The sequence below is a fragment of the Opisthocomus hoazin genome, chromosome 4 (assembly GCF_030867145.1).
Source record: "Opisthocomus hoazin isolate bOpiHoa1 chromosome 4, bOpiHoa1.hap1, whole genome shotgun sequence".
Taxonomy (NCBI): Eukaryota; Metazoa; Chordata; class Aves; order Opisthocomiformes; family Opisthocomidae; genus Opisthocomus; species Opisthocomus hoazin.
The window spans coordinates 72,361,604-72,383,571 of record NC_134417.1 but is presented as its reverse complement, the minus strand read 5'-3'; the positions used below and the strand labels follow the sequence as shown (position 1 = coordinate 72,383,571).

The following is a 21,968-nucleotide window of genomic DNA, read 5'->3' as shown; positions in this document are numbered from 1 at the left end:
GTTTCATTACATGAATGTGCTTTTATTCCCAAACCACAGCTAAAGACTTTTCAAGATTAATTGCAAAATATTAAGAAATAGTTTATGGTGAAACTGAATTATCCTTCTCACATAAGGTGGAGAACATCAAGACAAAATGATCTCTACTGGCACAAAATTAAAGTAGGTTTTAACAGTTGTACAGGCATTTGTTTGTGAGACTGTTCTGAATTTACCGAAGTTAGTCTAAAGTTTGCCCTCCTATGTTCAGGGCTGTCTAAAAATAAGGATTGCCTCCAGGGCAGCTCGCGGCCATGTCTTCTTTCTGTCTTTCTATTTTGTGGAAAAGAGCTAGGGAAGGGAGGAAATTTTGTCCTTCAGCCACAGATCCCGGCAGGTGGGTTTCCTAGCAATCAAAAAAGTAAAGTGACAGGAAATTGGACAGGAACAAATCTGTATTTTATCAGAGACTTATAAAAAGCAACATATTTCAAATCAGCAATTTGATAAATTTGACAGATCTTCATTTTGCAAGACAACATTTTGATCTGTAAACGTCCCAGTGACCAGCTGGGTTGCTCCATGTGTTCCTAATTTGAAACAAATGGTATAGATGAGAACAAGGTAACAGAAACAGCGGTCAAATTTATTTTTTGTTCTTGTTTTTATGATTCTCAAGATGATTCTGATTTGCCAGAAAAGGAACGTAGTAATTGTAAACATGAATAGATGTGTTCAAGGTGAACAGAAATGACTCAGCAGAGGTGAACTATAAATGAAATCGAGTGAAAAGCTGAAGAGTCTAAAGCAACGCCTGCTTTGGATGTGTAAACACATTAATTCACAACCATGACTGTTTTTAAGGCATCTAAACTGGGTACATATGTGAAACCCTTTAATTCTCACATGGTCAAATGTCAAATATGTATGTACCTATATATATAATCATGACTAATAAAATCTGTCATTGCTGTGGTTTGAGAACAAATGCAAAATCAGAACCTGCTTTGAAGAGAATGCTACTTTTCCAAACTCAGATGCATCTTCTCTGCTATGACAAGTACGTGGGGAAGAGCACAACAAACAAATTTAGAACCAATACCTGCGATTTCAGAATAGTGTTAGGGCTACTGGGATTTATGAGCAAATTTGTTGACAGTAACTTTCCCTAAATATTACAGGGATGCTGAGCAGGTAATGTTTGAATCTGGATTAGGGTCTGGCTCTGTGATTCATAACCAAATTAGGGCTCTGATTTGGATTAGATTCTGCAGTGCAGGAATTTTATGGCCCAATCTCAAGTTGTTTTGCCAAAAATGGAGAAAGTTTGAGATAAGCCCATTTCAAGATTCCAGTTGTAATTTCAAAGAAGTAGGGGTTCTTGGAAAGAAGTTTAAGCAGCGTTGAAAGAGGAGAGAGAAGTCTGTGTCCACCGAGTCAATTTAGCTTGCTCCCTATTTCCATCCAGTGGTCCCTAATTGCCTGCACCGTGTGTGTGTGAGGCTGCTCCAATCTTTTTGTCATTAGCCAACTATTGCCCTACAAGAGGAAACCTGAGAACAGTTGTCAGGACAGTTTGCTCCAAAGCTCTCCATCAGATAGCTAGGAGGTGTATGGTCTTCACCAACTTAATTTCAAACAGTCCCACAAGGCCTCACACCTTCAAGCACCTCGTGCCACGCAATGCACACAGTCAGCATCATGCTATAAAAATACCACTCTGGCAGCTGGCAAGACAAGTCTCTCATTATGATGTACACCCTGGACTGAAAAGCCACAGAAACCAATTCTGTCTCATGGCAAAGGGGTGCTGCTTACGACCCAGGGGAGAATGACTCAAATGCTCTGCAATGCGGACACGGCCCCTCTAGGCCAAATGGCTGGTGGCATGGTTTTTCTCTGCAGAGCAGTCCACAGAAACGGTACAGGCATAGACTCCAAATTCTCCAAGTAGAGGGTCTTCACACTATTGAGAGAGTGGGTTCAGCCACGATCAGAAAATAAACGAACTCTATCCCAAGGCTGTGACAGGCTCAGGTTTGAGATACCAGCTGAAAATGTATCATAGGGAAATCAAACAAAAGGAATGTAAAAATTCTAGGTTCCATAAGGGACCCCCATTTCTTCGCACTTTTGGATTAGTAGACCTACAAACAAAACGTGAAACTGCAAATACATTCTCATTTTTAGTCCTTAAGATAAAAAAAAAAATGTTAATTTCTAAGGAGATAGCACAACATTCAGAAAAGTGTTATTAAAACTCTGTATAGTTCCTCCAGAGAATGTGGTTAATAAAATGAGTAAGTGAACTACAAATTCACACCCAAAAGGCATAAAAAAATCTTGAGCAAAATAATAAATATGTCTACAAAGCAAAGAAAGTTTATCTAGCAAGTCTGCACACAACAATACTGAATTTCATACTCAGAAATTCTTCCAGCTCACAATTTTTTCAGGGTGTTTCAACTCTGAGGACAGAAAGAAAGGCAGAAATGAGCTACAGCTTAAAGTGTCTTTTCCTGCAACTGCTTTTGAAAGCAAGAGAAGTAGGTACCCCGCAAGGTGACTGAAGAAATTTTTCTTGTTAAGGAACAAACCTATCAAGTCTGTGGTCTTGCAATGGGAAATAAAATCTTTGACACAAAAAATTGTCTTGCAAGACCATAAAAACAAAAAGCAAATTTTAGGCATTTTAATTTGGGTAAAGATGCATTTTTTTTTTCTTTGATTTACTAAAAGGAGCCATTTTTCTTAGCCGAAGTTATGAATTTTAACTGACAAAGGCATATAATTTATGGGCATATATGGAACTTGGTGGTAATTTAGATGTAGTAAGCCATTATTTGAGCTGGGACAAGCTGTATTCTAACCCCCACTGTGATCTTCTTGGACTCAAGGTGTCACTCACTATTTATAATGAAGTAGCATTTTTAAAGACCTCATTTCATGCCATGCAACACATGTACAAAGAAGACAGTCTCCTTACGCTGAAAACCTTAATACAATTATACAAAGAAAAAGCTGAAGGAGAAGAGAGAGGACAAAATACACCCAAAGTCACCGGGCAGGTCGGTGCGGAGGTGGGATTAAAGTCTGTTTTTCCCAGCTCACCAGACAGTACGCTCGCTGGTCAGCACACGCTGCCTTTCAAGGTCTGTCTGCACAATGAGTTTTGTGTAGAAGTTTGGCTTGAAGGAAGTACCTACTTTTCACAGCAATGGCCAATGAATAAAGGAACAAAGGAAACACTGGAAGGGCCACTTTGACCTTGAGACTTCACTAATACAGTCAGTCATTTTCAACCTCTACATCTCCATAGCCTGCAGGAAAATAGGAACAGATTCCTCCCAACATTTGTGGATCTGCTCTGTACATAACCCAATTTGTCATGCAGGGCCTCTGGGGCAGGGATTTGCCTATTAGTGATAGTGTGCCCATCAGTCTGAGAGTTACCAGAGGCTGCAACATGCATAGTATTAGCCCAGTTTTATTCCTCTGATTGGATTACATGTGGCCAGCTATAAAAATGCTTGTGGCTGGTACACATATTACTGGCACAGCGGTGTCCTGGGCACAATGAAATCTCATGTATTCCACTTCACATCACCATATGTTTTCAGTCAGGCTGGCTTAGTCGTTGGAACCAAAACCAGTCCCCTAGTCAATATGCAAACACATGCTACTGTGAATACAATAGCAACAACAATAATACGTATTTGCCTTTTATACTGAAAATGGGTGAATGTCTACTGAAAAAGCTCTTACTCTATCAACAACAGTAAGACATATTCAGCATATTCTAGTATCAGACTATCACTGTGCTTTGGAAGAGGAAGAAGTCGACAGAAAAAAAAGAAGAGATGGAATAAAAACTGTACCTGTAAATTAATATTTGGACCTGGGCTAATAGGAAGAGTGGCTGTTGCAAGTGTGCGAGTGAGAAGCTGGTTAGGAGGATTGCTGCTAGGTGGATGTGTGGCCTTCCAGTAGGCTTCCAGATAGTCAGCAAGGTGCTCACAAGCATCTTCAAGCTGGTTCTCATCAAGAATTACATCGAACATTTCCTGATAAATGAAAGGTTTTAGTGAGAATAACCACCAGCTAAAGGGAGATCAGGTAAGAGACATGGATGATCACACTTCCCATTCATCAAAAATGAAACACATTTCTCATACTTGTATTAAGATATTTCGCCTTTTTTTAATGCAATGGATACAAAAGACAGCAATCATAAGTAGCGCTAATGTTACACTTGCTAAAGCAAGTCCTCATGACTTCCACTTAGTAATGCACAGTCAATGAAGATAGGAAGAGGCAGCTTGAACAAATCTTAAAACTCAAATATCCAGAAAGAAAGGTTAAATATTGACGTTTTTAGCTATTGGAACAAAATGGAATGGTAAGAAAAGGGATTTACTCCCCATATCTAGAATAACTAAGAGAAAACTAAGACCAATAACTAATAACAGTAAGAAACACAAGTCATACAGATAATCCATTTTCTAAGTGTCACACAAATATTAGGTAAGAGATTAGTCACACAGTCTAATTTTGGGCATCTTAAAGTTAGGAGGTGGAGTTTCCTCCATTCCCTCTCTGAACAGGGAGACAGAAGTCCTCTAATGGCATCTTTGAGAGCCTACACAAGTCTCTACCATTCTTCATGGACCTCTCAGGGACCTGAGGAGACTAGTCTCTTAACTGAGATGCTTGAACTTAAATGATGAAAACATCCTGCTCACTCAGCTCTGTAACTACAGCAAATTCCCACACCTGCAACTGAACTGAACCTTCATCTTCTGGACTCTTACCCATACTCTTGACAGATAAGTATGCAGGTAATAATGCTTGCCATGTTTAAAACACAGCTGGGGTCTTATCATCTCCACTTTTCCACTTCATAGGTGGAAGTTGAAAGAATATGTTTCAGTGCACATCAACAGAAGAACTGCAGAGCTCGCAGCTACGAAGTACCCCACAGCTCTTTGCCAAAACTGTGACCACGAATGCCAACAGCGATGGGCTATGGTGACATATGCCCAAAGGGAGCTACTCAAACCATCAGCCTTACCCTAAACTGCCAGAGATAAAGCACAGTCACCAAGAGGGTTTATTTTTAGACCGTTAACCCCAAAAGAATCGTCAGGAAAAATAAATGCTCAGCTTGTTTGAGCAGTGAATGTATTCAGCACACATCCTAGTAACTGCTTGTGACTAGGACTGTTTTTCCTTGCACCCTTGTGCAGAACCCAAGACCTCAGGAAGCGTTCTGCAAAAGAGCAATAGTGAAATATGGCCAGAAGTGGGCAAACATTCCCAGAAACTATGTAATTAACCTCGTGCTTGAAAGGAAAAGGCACCTTTCAAAGATGAGACGTAAATTAACAGTAACTCACAGGAGGACACTGTGCCAGTTTATCAGCTGCCACCATCTGAACATTAAGATGTTTGGCCTGAGATTTCCCTCGAGATTTTATTAATCTCTGTAAAACCTGTGAAAAATAAAACATTAATAGATGTGAGCAGGTTTGGACTTAATGTACATATACAACCACTTAAAATGTTTACATTTTAACTGTCCGTTTGAGCAGATGAAATTCTTCATTTGCTGGCTTCAGGAGTATTTCACATGCTGTTTACATCCTGAACAAGCTCATTTTCATTTACTTCCCAACATCACCTTTCCTGTTACGAGTACTAAAAAGTTCCTTTCCTGTTCTCCTCTGCTGCTTCTGGTTTTGTTTGTTTCCAAGTTGAAATTCTTTAATTGCTTTCCTGAGTTCTCTTCCCATAATTCATTCTTGTCTTTCAAATGCCTCTTGACAAGGGCTGTGCAGGTTTTTTCCATAGAATGGAAGAGCACATTACCAGGAGATGTTAAAGTTTACCAATCAGCCTGATATTCATCATGTGAAAATCCTTCTTTCACTTCTGTATTATTTTGCTATAACAAACTGTTAGCATTACTTACGTGACTGATACTGAAAGCACAATGCCAATTCAAAAAACCACTGGAGCTACAGCATCTTTTCCAGAATGGGTTTTGGTAACACCAGAGCTAAGATATTTTTTTGGTTAATAATATTTTACCATCCAAAGGGAAGCAATAACAATATAGAACTCGGAACTTTAATGAGGACATGTGATTATTTGCATTTAAGACCAAAAAAAGTAAAAAGAGAAAAAAATACTGAAACAGCATGAACATCAGTAAAATATTTACCTTAGGAGAAGAAATCTTTACATATACTATAATGGGAGCCAGAGAGGTTTTGCTTAGTTGAGCTGGGTGGTTAATGGTATCAGCATCAAGCACTACCAACTGCAGTGTCCTTGCTAATTCAAAAATCCGTTCAATTTCACTTTGAACTTCAGCTGCAGATAAGTACAAAATTAGAGTTATGAAAATATTAAAGGGTGGTTAGTTTTAAGAAATGTAGAAATGTGGTTGACTGGTGTGCTGCTCCTCCTCAGGCTGGCAGGAGTTGTTAGCTGTGCACATCCCTGGCATGCTAGGGAAACGAATGCAACGTCAACAAGAGCATCTTTCCCCTGGTTTGCTGCCCATGAAAGGCAGCACTGCCTGCCTCTCTCACCTCCATGGCTTCCTGCAATCCCAGCCTAGAGACATACTTTCTTACAAGACCCCAGTCCATGTATGTAAGAAAAAAAGAGATAGGAACGCTTGCTGCATCACGTGGTAATCTTACTATGGCATTAATTTCCTACATGTAAATACTTTCAGGTCAGACTTTAATCTTACGTGGTAATCACTTTGCTCAAACTGGAGTGCCTGAGATAGGCATTAAGATGTACTGAGGTGTCTATATTAGCAGAAGTTCCTGTTTTTCCATTTACTTCAACTTATCAAAGCTCTGGAAAACAAAGTTTCCTTCACATACCGGCCTCAGTATGGTACCATATTAAAAATTTGATTACAATGCATAAAACACTTTTAAAAAAATAATAATTCAATCATCAAAATAATGCTATGGTATCCTCTTCACAACCGCAGGAGTTCTGGAAAGATGATTTTCCCAGAAAAAAGTCATCTTGTCTTCTGGTAACTCATGCTCCCAGTTCATCAGCACCCTGCCGGACTGGTAGTGGTTTCCAGGGAAAACCTCTCCAAGACTAGATGGACTGTGTCCACTTTCACAAGTGATGTAGAAACTGTCTGCATTCCCAAATGAAACAAAACTAAATCTTATAACAGCAACATCATCCTTGAAATGGAATCACATTTTCCTGCTCAAATCTTGCTATAGGCTGACTTCACAGAGAAATTACAGAAGTTGGGTGATTTGTGCAAGCCTAAAGAAAGTTATAAAGTTCTAAAGAAAGTTATAGAGCCAGACAAGACTGTAATTCATATAGTTTCCCTTTAAAGGCTGTGCACACTCCATGAACCAAAACCAGAGTAGCTATCTAGCTTATTCAAAGTAAATGTTACAAGATAACCAACAGAAACTTAAATGTCAACAGGAGGTACCAAAAACTTCTTTATTAGAGAGTTTTTTGACATTACTATCAGCATTTTATCTATCATCCTGGCACAAGCATTACATTTGCTTGAAAACACAGCCTATCTGATCCAGCTAGAGATTTTTCTATAGTGAATGATCTCTTTCAAGAGGTGTAAAGAAATTGATTTTTGTTATCTTAGAATAGCAACTGAGTAAATTAGGTACTGTGATAAGATTGCAAAATTTGCACAAGAGAGCAAAGTATCCCAGCTAGTCTCCATTCAGCTCAAAGTCTTTTGGTTCCAAAGCAACAGGTGACTACCATGATCATTTTATAAATGAAGTAACATCTTAAATGGCCATCAGAAAATCTATGTGTGATGCTCTCTGTTGAAGAAGGTTGACATTGTTTTGGATCTATTAGAGATTACCTCCATCTGTTTGTAGTTATCTCCAATTTTGGCTGAGTACATGCCAATCAGTCTTTTACAGCAGAGAGCACTGCAAGATGTGCATGGCATGTTGGTATGGAAAGCATTGGTGTGTGCTTTCCTGCTTGTCGATGAAAGCACTGTGGCCCAGCTGCTGTTTGAATTAGGAACACGTTTTTGAAGACAGAACTTTTGATGGTCCTTGGCACATTCATAAATACATTTTCTGCAACTTTGTTGCACAGAGATATTGCTGGAATGACTGAATACCATTGTCTCAGTGATTTAGCAGAAGATAATCAGTAGTCTATCCTTAATTTAAGTCCAAGTGACAACTAGAATAAACATATCAGAGATAATTTGTCATACTGTTCTGATGATGAGTTTGGATTGCTTTCCTGCAGTTTCAAACCAGGCTCAACACTTCAGTCAGTATAACAATGTCAGTTAATGTATCATTTTAAAATCATTCCAGACTGCTAAAAACCCTTGTTCAAGACAATTTATACCCAGCAAAATCTGTCTTTTTGCAGTGTATCATAATTTTGTCTGGAGAAGCAGTATTCGCTACACTGCTGGAAGCACATTTCTGCCAGTACAGAATAAATCTCTGTGAACTAGATTTCCTGCTGTACTTTTTGAAACAACCCTTTGCCAGGGCAGAGTATGCCTCAGGGTTTCTTCTATTGTGAAACATACCCAGGGCAATAATTCTAGGTAACTATAGTCCTATGAACCAATAGTTTCCACCTGAGTCCAAAAAGGGAGAGATATCTTTTCCATTGATTAAAAAGTATTTCAGTATTTATTTTTCTTAACTTGGGTACAGGAGAAAAGTTCAAGGAACTACACTGCATGATTGATGACCTAATAATGTTGTGCATCTACCTCTCCAGTCAAGAATGGATGAAAAAAAGTTCCACAGAGACTGACGAAGAGGTCCTGATCTCCTGTCCCTTAGAGTACTTCCTCAGCTTCTGGAAAAGCCTGCATTTTGCTTGAAATCTTCCTTCTATTCTAACTTTTGACTACACATAAGATTGTTGCAATTACTTAAATAATAGCAGCTTCTCTTATTAGATGACAAAGGCTTTGTCTACTGCTGCAGCTCTGGTTTTCATCTTTATTTAGCAACATCTCTCACAAAACAAATTACATACCTGTAAAGACTCTTTCCCAAAAAGACACTCAACACAAATTTTTCCTCAGACTTCTGACCAACGTAAGCAAAGAACTCTAAATGTCATGTAGAGATTGTAACACAAATGTCACTGGTAGCTAAAATAGGGAGCTGAGAACAATAACAGTGTGGTATCTTCAAAGCAGTACACTAATAGCTTAGCAATCTTTCCACCTCCATCCATGAATATCATCTATTTATAATAATGTCCCTTCAGATGTACTGGAGAAGCATAACAGTGAGGCTATAAGAGTTAACTCCAATAAATTATATTTGCCAATCATAATGAGAGGCATAAACACAATTAGATCTACTGTGACAATCATCATGAAATGCTGGCAGCCCAGCTACAACACTCAAACCCAGAACTAAGCTATCAAATTTTAAAGTGACCCTTACAATCTATTTGATACAGCCTCCTCTGTAATCAGAAAGGGAACACATTTTAAATGACAGGAGCACTCAACTGTTTATTTCATACAGCAGGGAGTCAACTCTAAGAAAAAGAAGTACACATATCCCAGCCAACTTTAATTACTGCACTTTAAACTTGCTCCCATATATTAATTCCAAACATCCCTACTGCACCCTGAAATTAATAGAAATGTAGTGCAATGAGAGCACAAGCAAATGGCTTATCCTATTATGGGGGCAGACAAGTGTTCTTTACACTGGTTAGACCTTACAGGTGAATTTCAAGCAAAAATCTTTAACAGTTCATTACAATCATCTCATCTAAAGTAAAGGAAAAGAGACAGCAACGCTGCATTGCATCTATGTCAGTTCACTAATAACAAGATCAACTATGGTGGAATTTAGGGTAACTTACACAATGACACCGTAAAAGAACATTCTCTACTCTACATAGTTGGGGAAACACAACCTCCTTCAAATCTGGGCAGAAAGCATCCATAGCAGCCAGGAGTTACTGGGACACCCAGACTGACAGAGCGGCAGCTATGTCACCACTGTGTTTTAGGAAGACCGGGCTGAAAGAGCAGTTTTGTGATGGGCATGCGATGCAAAAAGGCCGTGCTTCTGGCCTGCAAAGGCCAAATTAGAACCACAAAATATTGCTTATACACAGCAAAGAGGTTTTGATCTTCAGCAGGAACAGTGAAGTTCACATACTGTCAACTGAGTACAGTATGACTTTAATATCCCATTCAGTTTGAGCTTGTCTACTTGTCTATGGTACTGGTGGCACTGTTTTGTTCATAGAAACAGATTTTTAAATTATTACTTGGACTGCAACAGCTACAGAGACAAAGCATTCTATTTTTCTAAACAGAGCTCCTGATACTACAGACGTATAGCATGAAAAGAACATGCCTATGTCAACACATGCCATATAAAATGATTAGCAACACCTTGCACAAATGGCTTTCAAATAATTTTATAAATTAAGGAGAACAGACATCAGTAGCCACGATTTTTCTTATGCTCGTTCTTTTATACAAGCACACTTAAAAATAATTAATCACTAAATTCTATGGACATAATTAAAGGAATGAGAAGTTTAAGGCACCCTCAGGAATTCCAAAACAAAAGCAAAAGAAACAAACGTGCTATATATCCCCAGTGCCTTAAAAGCACATAGAAAGTATTGCACTAACAAAACTGCTAAGAAATGGATTAAGGTCATATCTGAAATCCAAGAAAATGAAGAAACAAAAACAAAAAGGAAGCAATGACTATTGAGTTGTGCCCATACACCTCTTGATTAAGAAGTAAATCATGACCTTGATTGACAGAATTCAAATTTTAAATTTTGATTTGTGAGCATGTGTGTGTATACTCATGCTTATCTTGTGGGCACCATCACTGAAGTGTCTGCCTTAGGTATTGTGCTAACCAGAACGCGGGTACCTGGCCACAGCAGGCTATCCCAGACTACGTTAGACACCTGTGCTCGCTGCACTCAAAGTGGAGGGACCAAGATGCTGCCGAGGGTGATCCAGAAATCTATATGGTGTGTGAGCAGTCTGGAGGAAGCCAGCAGGAAACCCCACACATATGTAAGCACTTGGCCTCTTTCTTCTCATCTTCCCCTTCCCTCCTCTCAAGCATCAAGGTTGCTCTGGGCAGGCAGGGAGCTAACAGCAGGGTCACAGTGGATAGGGGACAGCTGGCTCCATCCCTTCCCCAGCCAGGGAGGTTCAGCCTCGTGGTCTCCAGGCAGGATTAGGTGTCTCACCCCACACCGATGGCAATGCTGGGGAGCAGAAGTGTCTGCGCCTCTCCTCCAGTGTATCCAGCTAAGAAGGAAAGTCTTGGAGAGGAACATAAGCAAGTAAGAGAGAACAAATGCTCTAACTTAGTCCTCAGGCAATGGGCCAGAAGATACCTGGATTGCAGGTGTTTTAATGAAATTTCTAACATAAATGTAGTTTTGTGAATATACTTAGATTTCCCTGGTCTTAACCAAATCCCGTAGCCACTAGCCTGTTACATAAAAAGGGGAGGGTGGGAGTGGGAGGATGACAATATTTTCCAGGGAAAGTGGCTGCATGTGTTACTCATGCCTAACAGATGGGGCTCCTGCGAGGGATAAGGCACAAGAAGAGGAACATGTCTGCTGCTCTGCCTGGCACTCATGTCTGGGCTCCGCTGAACAGGACCTGTGGGGTGAAGTGCTGCAAGAAAACAGGATTTTCCTCTTTCTGTCTGCTGAAGCTCAGTTTCGACAGAAATCAGATGGCCTTGAATGCACACACACGTCCAAGTGGTATTTACAGACGCCATGTGATATTTGGAAACCTCAACAGAACCAAGATCTATTTATAATGGACTAACATCTCCTGAAATGCAATAGTGTAATTATGTGAAAATACAAAACAAATAGCACCATTTAAAAATGCTAAATAGCACATGAAAATGTCTACTTCCTCCCCTGTTTCTCTGGGCTAGCAAAACAATAGCTTCTTATGCCAGGTTTGAATTGGAAGTCAATTTTAATGGCCTATGAATAGAAAAGCTTGAAATCAGTGGATTGCAGCAGAAACATGAGTGGACGAGCTCTGGACAGGGGAGAGCTGCACTGAGACAACTGCACCAGGCAGAACTGCAGCCGCTCCAGAAGGTGCCATGCAGCAGCATAGTACTGCCCCCATCGTTAAGCTCCCTACACTCTGTTAGCGAGTAACTGGGATAGTAAGACTGCGGAAAGTAGCAGTCTAACATTTATTTTGCGCAGGGGACCAAGCAAGTGTCTCTGCACAGTTCAGAAGGGTGGATACCATCACGTCAGGCTGGCACTAACTTGGATATTTCTGCACCATGCCTCATTACTCAGTGCAGTGCTATAGGTTTTTACAGCTCTGGTCCATACATAGACACTAAGTAAATGTTCTCCAGGTCTGTTGCTTTATACAGAACAAACATAAATAAAAATGCTCAGCTTTTCTCACAGATAGGATGTGGACCCACTCCATCACTGGCAATTCAACCCCTCCTGCTGATGGTGTGCCACTCGCAAAACATTTGCGTATTCACTGAGTGGGAGAGATACTGACTCTGTAGCCTGATGCTTAGAGTGGGAGGCAAAACACGTGGATTCCAGTTCTTTCTCCAGGAAAAGTTTAATTATTATGTAAAGTGCAAAAGACTCAGCAGGACCAACTGGCAACCATCATAAAGGTGATCACAGCCCTGTCATGGCGATGGAAATTATGAGTTCATGCCTCTGTTAGCAGAGAACAGAAATGAACCCAGACTTCTCTGAATTCTGGTTAAACAACCCAAACCCTTAATCTTGGATAAAATGAGGACACAGACACAAAATTTTTATCAGTCCTATGAGCCTAGGAGAAAGAAGAAAACACTAAATCAATTCAACCTACAGGTGTGAGCAGTTTTAAGGAAAGCAAACTATATTCTTAAGCAAACAGCTGACTTGCTAAAAATATTTCATTCACCTACCAAGGTATCTTAGTTATTATACAGATATCCATAACCTTAAAAAATATTTTAACATTTCTATATTGCTTTGTTTCTAGTACATGTTTTGTTTCAATATAGTTACCAATCATACGTATTTCAGTTCAGAAAATATAGTGACATGTTGCTGACAGCTATCTCTAATTTACAGAAATCAACATTTCTCCCCTCCCCACCCCGCCCCTCCCTGGTATATCCTTTGTAAATAGTCAGGAAATTTAATTTGTATACTGTATCAAAAAAACATTTATAAGTTAGAATATTGGAAAGTTGGTACCAAACTTCTAACGCAGAACTACCTGGAGAATTCATGAGAGAGACTCTGACCTGAGATGTGAACAAAACCAAAGCTGGCCCAGCAGGATAAAAGAACATTTTGAGACATGTGAGACTGATAAATTATAACAGGTTCAGGATCTTCAGGCTACTTTTTCCCCATCTGTGTGCAAAAAGAAGTGTAGCCACACCCTCACGATAACCCAGAAGCTTTTGGCTGCTATATTACAGCATTCTGGTTCAAGGCAGCTTCAGGTTTAGCAGATTACCATATCAGAGGATTTAATGCCTGCAAGTGAGAGTTCTGGACATATGTCCTAGCCATCTTGAAGATAAAATTAGAAAGGGACAATCAGGATTTTCCATAACACATTGAACACCTTTCTTCTATTTGAACAATATTAGATCCTTGACACTTTGGAATTGAAATACACTCTTGATTAAATTCCAATTTTGCATTCCTGTTCCATGGCCTCTATAAGCAGGGAAGGACTTTTAGGAGGCTTAGCTAGCACTCTTTTATTTTTAATTTATAATTGGGGAAGCATTTACTTCAAACTTATCATATACAACAACAGTCATTAAATTACCAAACATGAAGAATACATAATAACATTATCATATATATATAATGCGTAAGTGTATATATATATATATAATAAATTGTTACCATAGTTTCAAGCATTTGACTGGCTTTTCACACAGATATCAAGAAAATAAAAATACAAGGCTGAAATTTGCATCGATAATCCACTACTATTTCTTCAAACATGTATGTTTCATTTTCAGGAAACAAAACTCTGGGATATCAACCTAATGATGTGAATGGGAGCTCTACATGTTTTCTAGGGACAACTTTCCAAAGGTAGGCATTCAATTGCACATGCTAATTGGGTTCATGTAATGCCTGACAGGTTAATCCATATGCACATAGAAAGCAAATAAACAGATTCCCAGCCATTTGACTGCAATCCATTTCCCATAGCCACGATGACAGATTTTACATCAGCATTCACATGTCTGTGTTAGAATATGCAGATTAGGTGCACACACCTTAAAAATTTACAGTGGAAAACCTAATCTTTAGCATTTACTTGTCAATCTCAACTTTATTTTTAGAATTACTTGAAAACAAATACGGAAAACCAGCAAGATTTTCTGAAAGAAATACTTAGCAACACAGTACAGGATTTGCTTTTGTCTATCAGTGAGTCAGCTACGAGAAACACGGTGGTTCTGTGAGGTACAATAAAGCACTGAACACAAAACAGCAGGAAAAGTAATTTGCAAGCTTGTATACATACCCAAAACATCTGGAAAGGGAGAGCATTAATGAAGCAAAGAATGGAAAAAGCCAAGACAATCAGGTTCTTGTACAAAGCATACAGCATGAGGTAAGGTTATAACAAGTATGACATACAGAGAAACAAGAAGAAAAAGGTTTGGCTCCTTTTGATGAAGAAATGCAGCAAAAGCACAGAGCTGGTTCAGCAGTTTCTGCAAATGGCATGTATATATACAGAAATTTAACTAAGCCAATTGGGACTGATTTGCAGGTGAATGAGATTTAACCATGTACTGTACCTTCCTGGAGAGAAAAGCCTTTGCAAAATTACAGATTTCTTCTAGGCTTTTAAAGAAATGAATCAATTGACTTTTCCATAAATTTAGTTCTAGCATTTCACCTATTAAACACATAACAGTATTGACAAGCAAACATTTCTCTTCATATACAAAACAAGCTTTCATACAGGAGAGAAGTAAGACTGTACTGTCCTCCTAAATCTTTATGAGCCAGACACTATTTTACAGAATCCTTGGATACATTAGTTTTACACTGGAATATTCAGTGGTGGCACTGGTTTCCAATGAGTCAAATCCCAAGTCTATTTTTAACTGAATCCTTTACAGAAGCAAACTTTCAGTTGATCGGTGCGTGCAGCATTAAACCCATTGAGACTTCCCTGTAATCCTGTAAATCCAGTTCCTCATGCCAATTCCTACTCCGTATTATCACATTGTTTGTCTACACCCTGTTGAAATTAATTCTGGGTTATCTGTTAAATCAGTTCCAAATAATGGCGCTCATTCCACTGTTCACAATGCACAATTATGACCAATATGCACAATACTGCAAACCTATACTGGATGATAAGTTAAGAGTTGTTCTCCACAACGAGTTCGTTTATTTCCCAGAAAAAAATATCTGGTATTAATATATCAAGCACATTACCTTTGTACTATATTAACTCATTGATGGAACACTTATTAAAATAATACTTACATATAAACCAACAATATATTTTCAAAAGTCTAAGAAATAGCCTTCTCTGTTGCAGTTACAACTGCTGCTCACAAACGTGAGCCCAACTGAGGGGTAAACCAATCGCGTGACTGTCTATACCTGCGTGAGGCACCACTACACACAGGTGGGTGAGTAAAGGAGTAACTTCCCCTTGAACCTGGAAGGAGGGAGGGACTGGGATTAACATAAAGCCGTTCTGGGGAGATATACTGGCTACAATAAAAAGCCATTTTTAAATGATACCCGATGTAGAAACAAGCACATGGCTTTCAGTCAACACATCACTGACTGTTCAAGGAGGAGAGAGACAGACGGCAACTCATCTCCCCCACGTCTCACAGCCGTGTGGCCAGCAGACCCATTCAGAGCAAACCAAAACAAATGCTGTTTTTCATTAACAAGATCACTTTTTATTGCAATAAATACCATTATTAAATACCAAATTAAATACATAAAGAACTAAGTCATGGTAGATAGTCTGGACAAAAAAAAAAGAAAAGCACAAATTTAGTGTTTGCTGAAATTCTGTCTTTTTTTTTTGCAGTGATTTGGAACAAAGGCCCTATTATTCTTATTTTATACAAGGGAGAATGTAGGTAGAGAAAGAATTAACTTCCCAGGACCCTTCAGCAGACCTGCAGCAGATAATAGAAAAGAACTAATGTAACCTGAGTTCTGACTCAATGACTTATCTATGACTGAAACTTGTATTAGAAAAGAATATTATTTGGCTGCAAAGCTAATACTAATAAAGTAGGAAATGCCAAGATAGCTCTTGAATCAAACCTTTTGTGGTCTGCATTGTAAGACAGCATGCTCAGGAACATATAATAAAGTTGTTTCTGTAGGGCTGCTGTCTCAACCAGTACACAACTCCATACCGCGTAAACTGAGAAACACCTATTGAATCATTTACTTTCTCTTCATTGTCAAATATGTGTTTCACATCTGACTTAGAGCACATTGTTCTAATCTTTCTCTGAAAGCAGAATGAATGAATTATTTGCAGGCTGTTTTATGGAATTTACCGTGGTGGTATTTCACTGATGCAATGAAATGATTTTTCACTTTGAAACATCTAGGTTAGGTGAGAAGCTGGAATTATTTGTATTTTCCAGACAGAAGACTGAATCACAAAGATTAATCGCAAGTTAGCACTAATTTGGGAGAGTTCAATCTGAGAAATGTAGTGTCTGACTCTTCAGAGTATCTACTATAGTAAAAATTACGTTCAAACTAGAAAAATGGAAGCCATTCCACAGGAAATCCTGATTTCTGGGGATTCTTTCTTCCAAAACAGAAAATAACCTTGAAGCTTCTTTTAGAAGACAGTACTAAGACTCAGGACATTCCTGATGCTGCTCTGTACTGTCAGTATGTGGTATCAGTACTGATCTGAGAGAAGGGAAAAATTCTCTGTGCTGGCTGGGAATGAAAAGAACAGCTACCCAGTTGAATGTCTGCAAACAGCAAAGCCTAAAATAAGAGGACTTCTGGGGAATGAGGAGCTGTAAGGCTGGTATTTGACAAGGTATCCAGCAGTAGCTCTAGCAGTCCATAAAGCACTGCCTGGTTTCCATCTGCACTTTCCAAATCAGTGCATTACGATGCAACGTGCTGATTTTGATGACATACATTATTGTTTAATAGGTTCAAAGCTTGAATCTCAGTTTCAGCCACAATACTTTGTACTTCCACAAATCATGCTTGAGGCATGCAGAAAACACCGGGAATAAACCCAACCATCTTTATAAAGCCTGTAAATAACTAGTCCAACATCATACAGGAATTCTGTATCAGATGTAGCAAAAGCCACTGCTGCATTGGGCTCTACAGTTAGTTCAGTAAAAAGGGAGTCTCCCTCTCCACCCCTCACCACCACAGCTCACCTCTGCCTCGGTGAGCCAGGACTACCGGTGCCAGGGTGGGGGGCAGCGCGGAGGGGCCGGGCAGGACGGGGAGCAAGGGCAAGGGCCCTGTCCCCTGTGCTTCCAACCTCCGCTGGCACCGACCCTGGCTCCAGGCACGGGCAAGAACCGTGCACGCTCTCCACTCCCTTGGTGAGCTTTATGGCCTGCCATCTCTGGCACCAAGCCCTCAGCCGTGCCAAGGGGTGACTTGTTGGCCCTGGGTGAGGCGTGCAGGCTGCCGTGGTTCAGGAGAGAGGCTCATGGCATGTCGTGCTGCAGTGCTGTAGCTTACAGGCTATGAGGTCGTAGGCAGCCGACCACCCTCTCCCACTGGGGCTATCCCTTTTTTCAACAGAGAAGCAACATCTGCTGAGCCAACAGAGATAGACCAGTGGTCAGTATGCTTAAGACTGAAATTCAAATCCCTGTCCGAAACCAGATACAGCAGAAGCTTGACTCTGCATGTCCTACATCCCAAATGTGTGTTTTAATTACTGGGGTATGAGCTCCTTGGAGGGTAGAAGGTGGGTGGTGAAGGAGTTTCCTCTTCACGATCAGGAATTCAATCTTGGATCCAATAAATCTTTGCTGTTAAAATTGATTGATTTACTGCCACAAAAAGTTTTGTTCAAATCACTATTTCCTGTCCTGCTCCCCCCAAATTTAAATTGAAAATGACCGATTGTGCTTTTAGAGAACGGTATTTGCCTTCCTGAAGTTTCTTGCCTCATACATGGTATGAGTTTCACAGTAAGCAAAACAACAATTCACTGAGAGGTTCCAATTCTCCACCATTAGTTTGTACATTTTTCAAAAAATCTGAGTCAGAGGACTCGTGGAAAAGTAGTCTGCAAACATATAACCAAAGACTGAATCGCAGCATACGTAACATAAAGGTACTAAGAAGTGGCACAGTTAACCTTCTACTATTATTCCCTAACCTTTATTTTGCACAACTTGAGTTTGTAAACCTAATAATATTGTTTCAATAGCATTTTTGTTGACTTGTAGCAAATTCATCACATAAACAGAAAATAAAAATTCCACTATATGGTGTGATATTGCCACTCACCTCTGTAACTTCAGCCAACTAAGTACTCACAGCAGTGGTATGTTGTCATCTTCTTTGTGAACCACTGCTAGAAGAGGCCACCTACCAGCAGGCTACAATGACATTTTCTGATTCTGAGTTTATTTCTACCTTGAGGTACACTGCAGGCAAGCAAGGGAACAGGCTGTAACACTCCTTGTATTTTCTTTCTTTTGCCTTTGCACAAGGGTTTTCCCACTGCCTTACAAAAGCAGTTCCCTTTTCTGAATCCAGGTTGTTTTATCCCACCTCGGTTTTCTTCCCAACCCACTGCTACCACATCGTTTTCTTCCTTGACTTCCTCCCTGTCTGTTTTTTGTCCTCCCATGGTTTACCCCATGCCTGGAGCGCAGACCCTGGAGGTCCTTCACCAGTGGATTCAACTATCCCAGCTCCTACTCCCTAACTCCAACCTTTTTTTATAATGGTTTTTCACTACTTGCCTTTCACCCTTAGCCCAACCACCTGCTGCTCCCCCTGAACATCTTTAAAGTAAACATCTTTTTACACCATATCCCATGCTTCACAGCAAAGTAGGGTTTGAAAGCTGAAAGATAAGCACCTGCTAATACCCTGCTCAGGTCTGGGGGCAGGTTCTGCTCAGCTTCACTGCTGGACCTTGCCCAGGGAAAGTTGAGTCTTCAAGCAATTCAGATGCAAAGCTTGGCATGTGTTAATGGCAGCCCCTAATAATTTGGTCAAGTTTTCTCATTATTTTCATAAAAAATACCCAGAAACATGTAACTGAAACACTGTTCAATTCACTACCAAATTTCAAAACCCTGCTAGATTATTAGAAGTATGGGAATATCACACCTTCTGAAAGAAAAGGTTTTGAGAATATTTTAACACAGGTAAAATTAATTTTTGCCCTAACTGCACTGTTAAAATGACCTAGTTTCTCTAACTAATATTTCCCAAGATAATTAAAAATTATAACTCAGTTAATATTTAGAACAATTATAAGCAACTGAAAACCTGATATGTAGCAGGAAATCTTAGGCAGTAATAATAGGCCTGTTGCAAAAACTAGAGAGACATTCTGTCTATCCGCGTATTTACATAAATGAAAATATTTTGGCGTAAGGAATAGATTATATGCTTTTTACTGCTGCATACATTTGCGCAGTATTGCACAAAACTGCACATGCTTTGATGTTCAGGTTGGGAAATTAATCACCATGGTTCTGTTTGTTCCACGAGTGCGTGACCTCCATCTCTATTACCTATTTTCAGTTCTATTCAAAACAAGTGACACTTTATCTTTTCATTAGATTGTTACATAGACTTTGGTGACGAAACTGAAATTCATAGAGAAGAATATTCTTGCGTGTAAAGATTCTCATTATGTTGTTACAGTACATTGCTTTTTGATATTTGAAAATACTTAAATTAAGACATACTTGGAAGCTATCAGACTACTTGCAAGTAAAGATTCACACCCTCCACATAGCTGAAAGTAGGGCTTTTAAGAAGTAAATTTTCAAGAAAGGGAAGTCAAACTTTTTAAGGCAGAGAAGCTCATTCTAAGGACAGCTATATTAGGCAAATGTTAAATACTCAGTCAAAGTACAGGTGTACTCAGAAATTTTGTTATAAAACTGATAAAGAACCCATTTAGTAGGATGAATGAGACCGTTTTCCTGTTCCACAAATTTTACAAGATTTCAATCTACAATGCAGCATTCAGGAGAAACCAAGCTCTCCCAAAGGCTACTAACAGAAATCTGCAGCCTTGTAAAGACAGAGACCTGGCTGAACCATTCACCTGCAATCTAGGACATGCGAGTTCAGGTTCCTCCTTTTTTTCTGTTTGAGCCGGGACTTGAACTTGGGTGTCCTGTATCTCAGCGGAGTGCCTTAACGCAAGTATGTAGACTCCTGGTAGGATTCACCTCGGCTACCTCCAGGTGCCCCTACGCAGAGAATGAGGCAGCGGGGTCTCAGATATAATACACCTCGTGCTAGAGGAAAGGCTGAGGTCAGTCCACATAAGTTGAGACTCCGAAGTGACCCCCTTTTCCTGTTTACTCTAAGAAGACCTTAGGATGACAAGCTCCAGTGTAGCCACCTGTACTGCAGGTCATGACACTTCATTACATCTTCCCAGCTACACCTGTTTTCCTTTCTGACTAATAGACGTTTACTTACTTACACAGCTGGACAAGTTTCAGTACAAGAAGACTCATGCAAGATGACAGATATGTATGCTGTGAACCTAGCTATATAGTTTTTTAAAAATATCTCCCCTTTTCCATCCTTCATTTTTTGTATCAACCTCAGCATTAGTTTAAACTGATACAAAAGTCAGAAAATGTGTACTTCAGTAGTTTTTTTCAGGTCTAATATCAGTAGCTATCACTATTGGTAATCTTATCAAAAATAATCCATAATATCAATAATATCCATATAATTTCAGGTATTCTGAAACCATCACTTCTATTTAACCAGGAGAACATCTCTTCAGATGTTATTTACCTTAGGGATAGCTGCTTCTCCCCACTGAGGTAAACAGCAAAACATGAAAACTGAACGTCAGCAGGATAAACCAAAATCAGCACTGTATGCAGTTTACCTAGTAGTGATTTTAAAATGATTTCTAGTGCCACGATTTCTGAATTATGGGAATCGTGATTTTCTCACAGCAGAGAGAACGCTATTTTTAGCTTACAGATATGAATTGAGAGTAGTATATCTTACAGACAATTTGTACACAGCATCTTTACAGGTACTTACCTAAGCTTGATCTTGTGTTAGACCGTTCTATTATCGCATGCTTACTGGGGTTGTTTAATACTGAGCGTTTGGCAAGCGAGATGTCTGCTGTGACTCGTGTAATTGATATACTGCAAAAATAAAATACAGTAAAATAGAACATAATGTTATTTATCTTGTAGGGATGTGGGGAGAAGAGACTCTTATAACACCAGAAGATGGCTAAGACTACAGGAAAACAAGTTCTCAGCAGCACAGTTATGCTTTGCACAGTGTGAACAGAGAAGGAACTTTAATACTGCTACAAAAACTGTGGATAAAACATCCCCCTTTCTGCACAGTACCAAAACGCAGTGTGACCACTGACTGCAAAGCTACACGTGTCCAGGGAGATGGGAGGCAGGAGGAGGTCAGAGACGTGCTGCAGAAAATGGGACTTCCCTGGGGGGCCCAGGCCTCCTGTGGTTAGACTTTGCACCAGTATTCCCAGTATGAGCAGGCCGGTTTCTCCTTTCCCTAATTTGGATTAATTTGTTGAAAGGTACTGAATGACAACCTGGCTTACTTTAACCATATGTATAAGACATATAGGGATACGCAGAGTTAACAGATAAAGGTAAGGCTTAGCAGGGAAACTAGTACAGCCATATAACTCTTCTTTTTATTGTTCAGTTTAC

General features: G+C 39.6%; 1 protein-coding gene across 10 annotated transcripts in view; it reads right to left on the bottom strand.

Annotated features, from left to right (window-relative positions):
* CACNB2 (calcium voltage-gated channel auxiliary subunit beta 2) overlaps positions 1-21,968 on the bottom strand; it is a 270,312-nt gene that overhangs the window by 7,368 nt on the left and 240,976 nt on the right. For all 10 annotated transcript variants that reach the window (XM_075419479.1, XM_075419476.1, XM_075419477.1 and 7 more), the window contains 4 exons: positions 21,313-21,422; positions 6,203-6,354; positions 5,376-5,471; positions 3,858-4,043 (listed from right to left, as the gene is read on the bottom strand). In XM_075419479.1, coding sequence (XP_075275594.1) covers positions 3,858-4,043; positions 5,376-5,471; positions 6,203-6,354; positions 21,313-21,422 — 544 coding nt within the window. The remainder of the gene's footprint in view (positions 1-3,857; positions 4,044-5,375; positions 5,472-6,202; positions 6,355-21,312; positions 21,423-21,968) is intronic.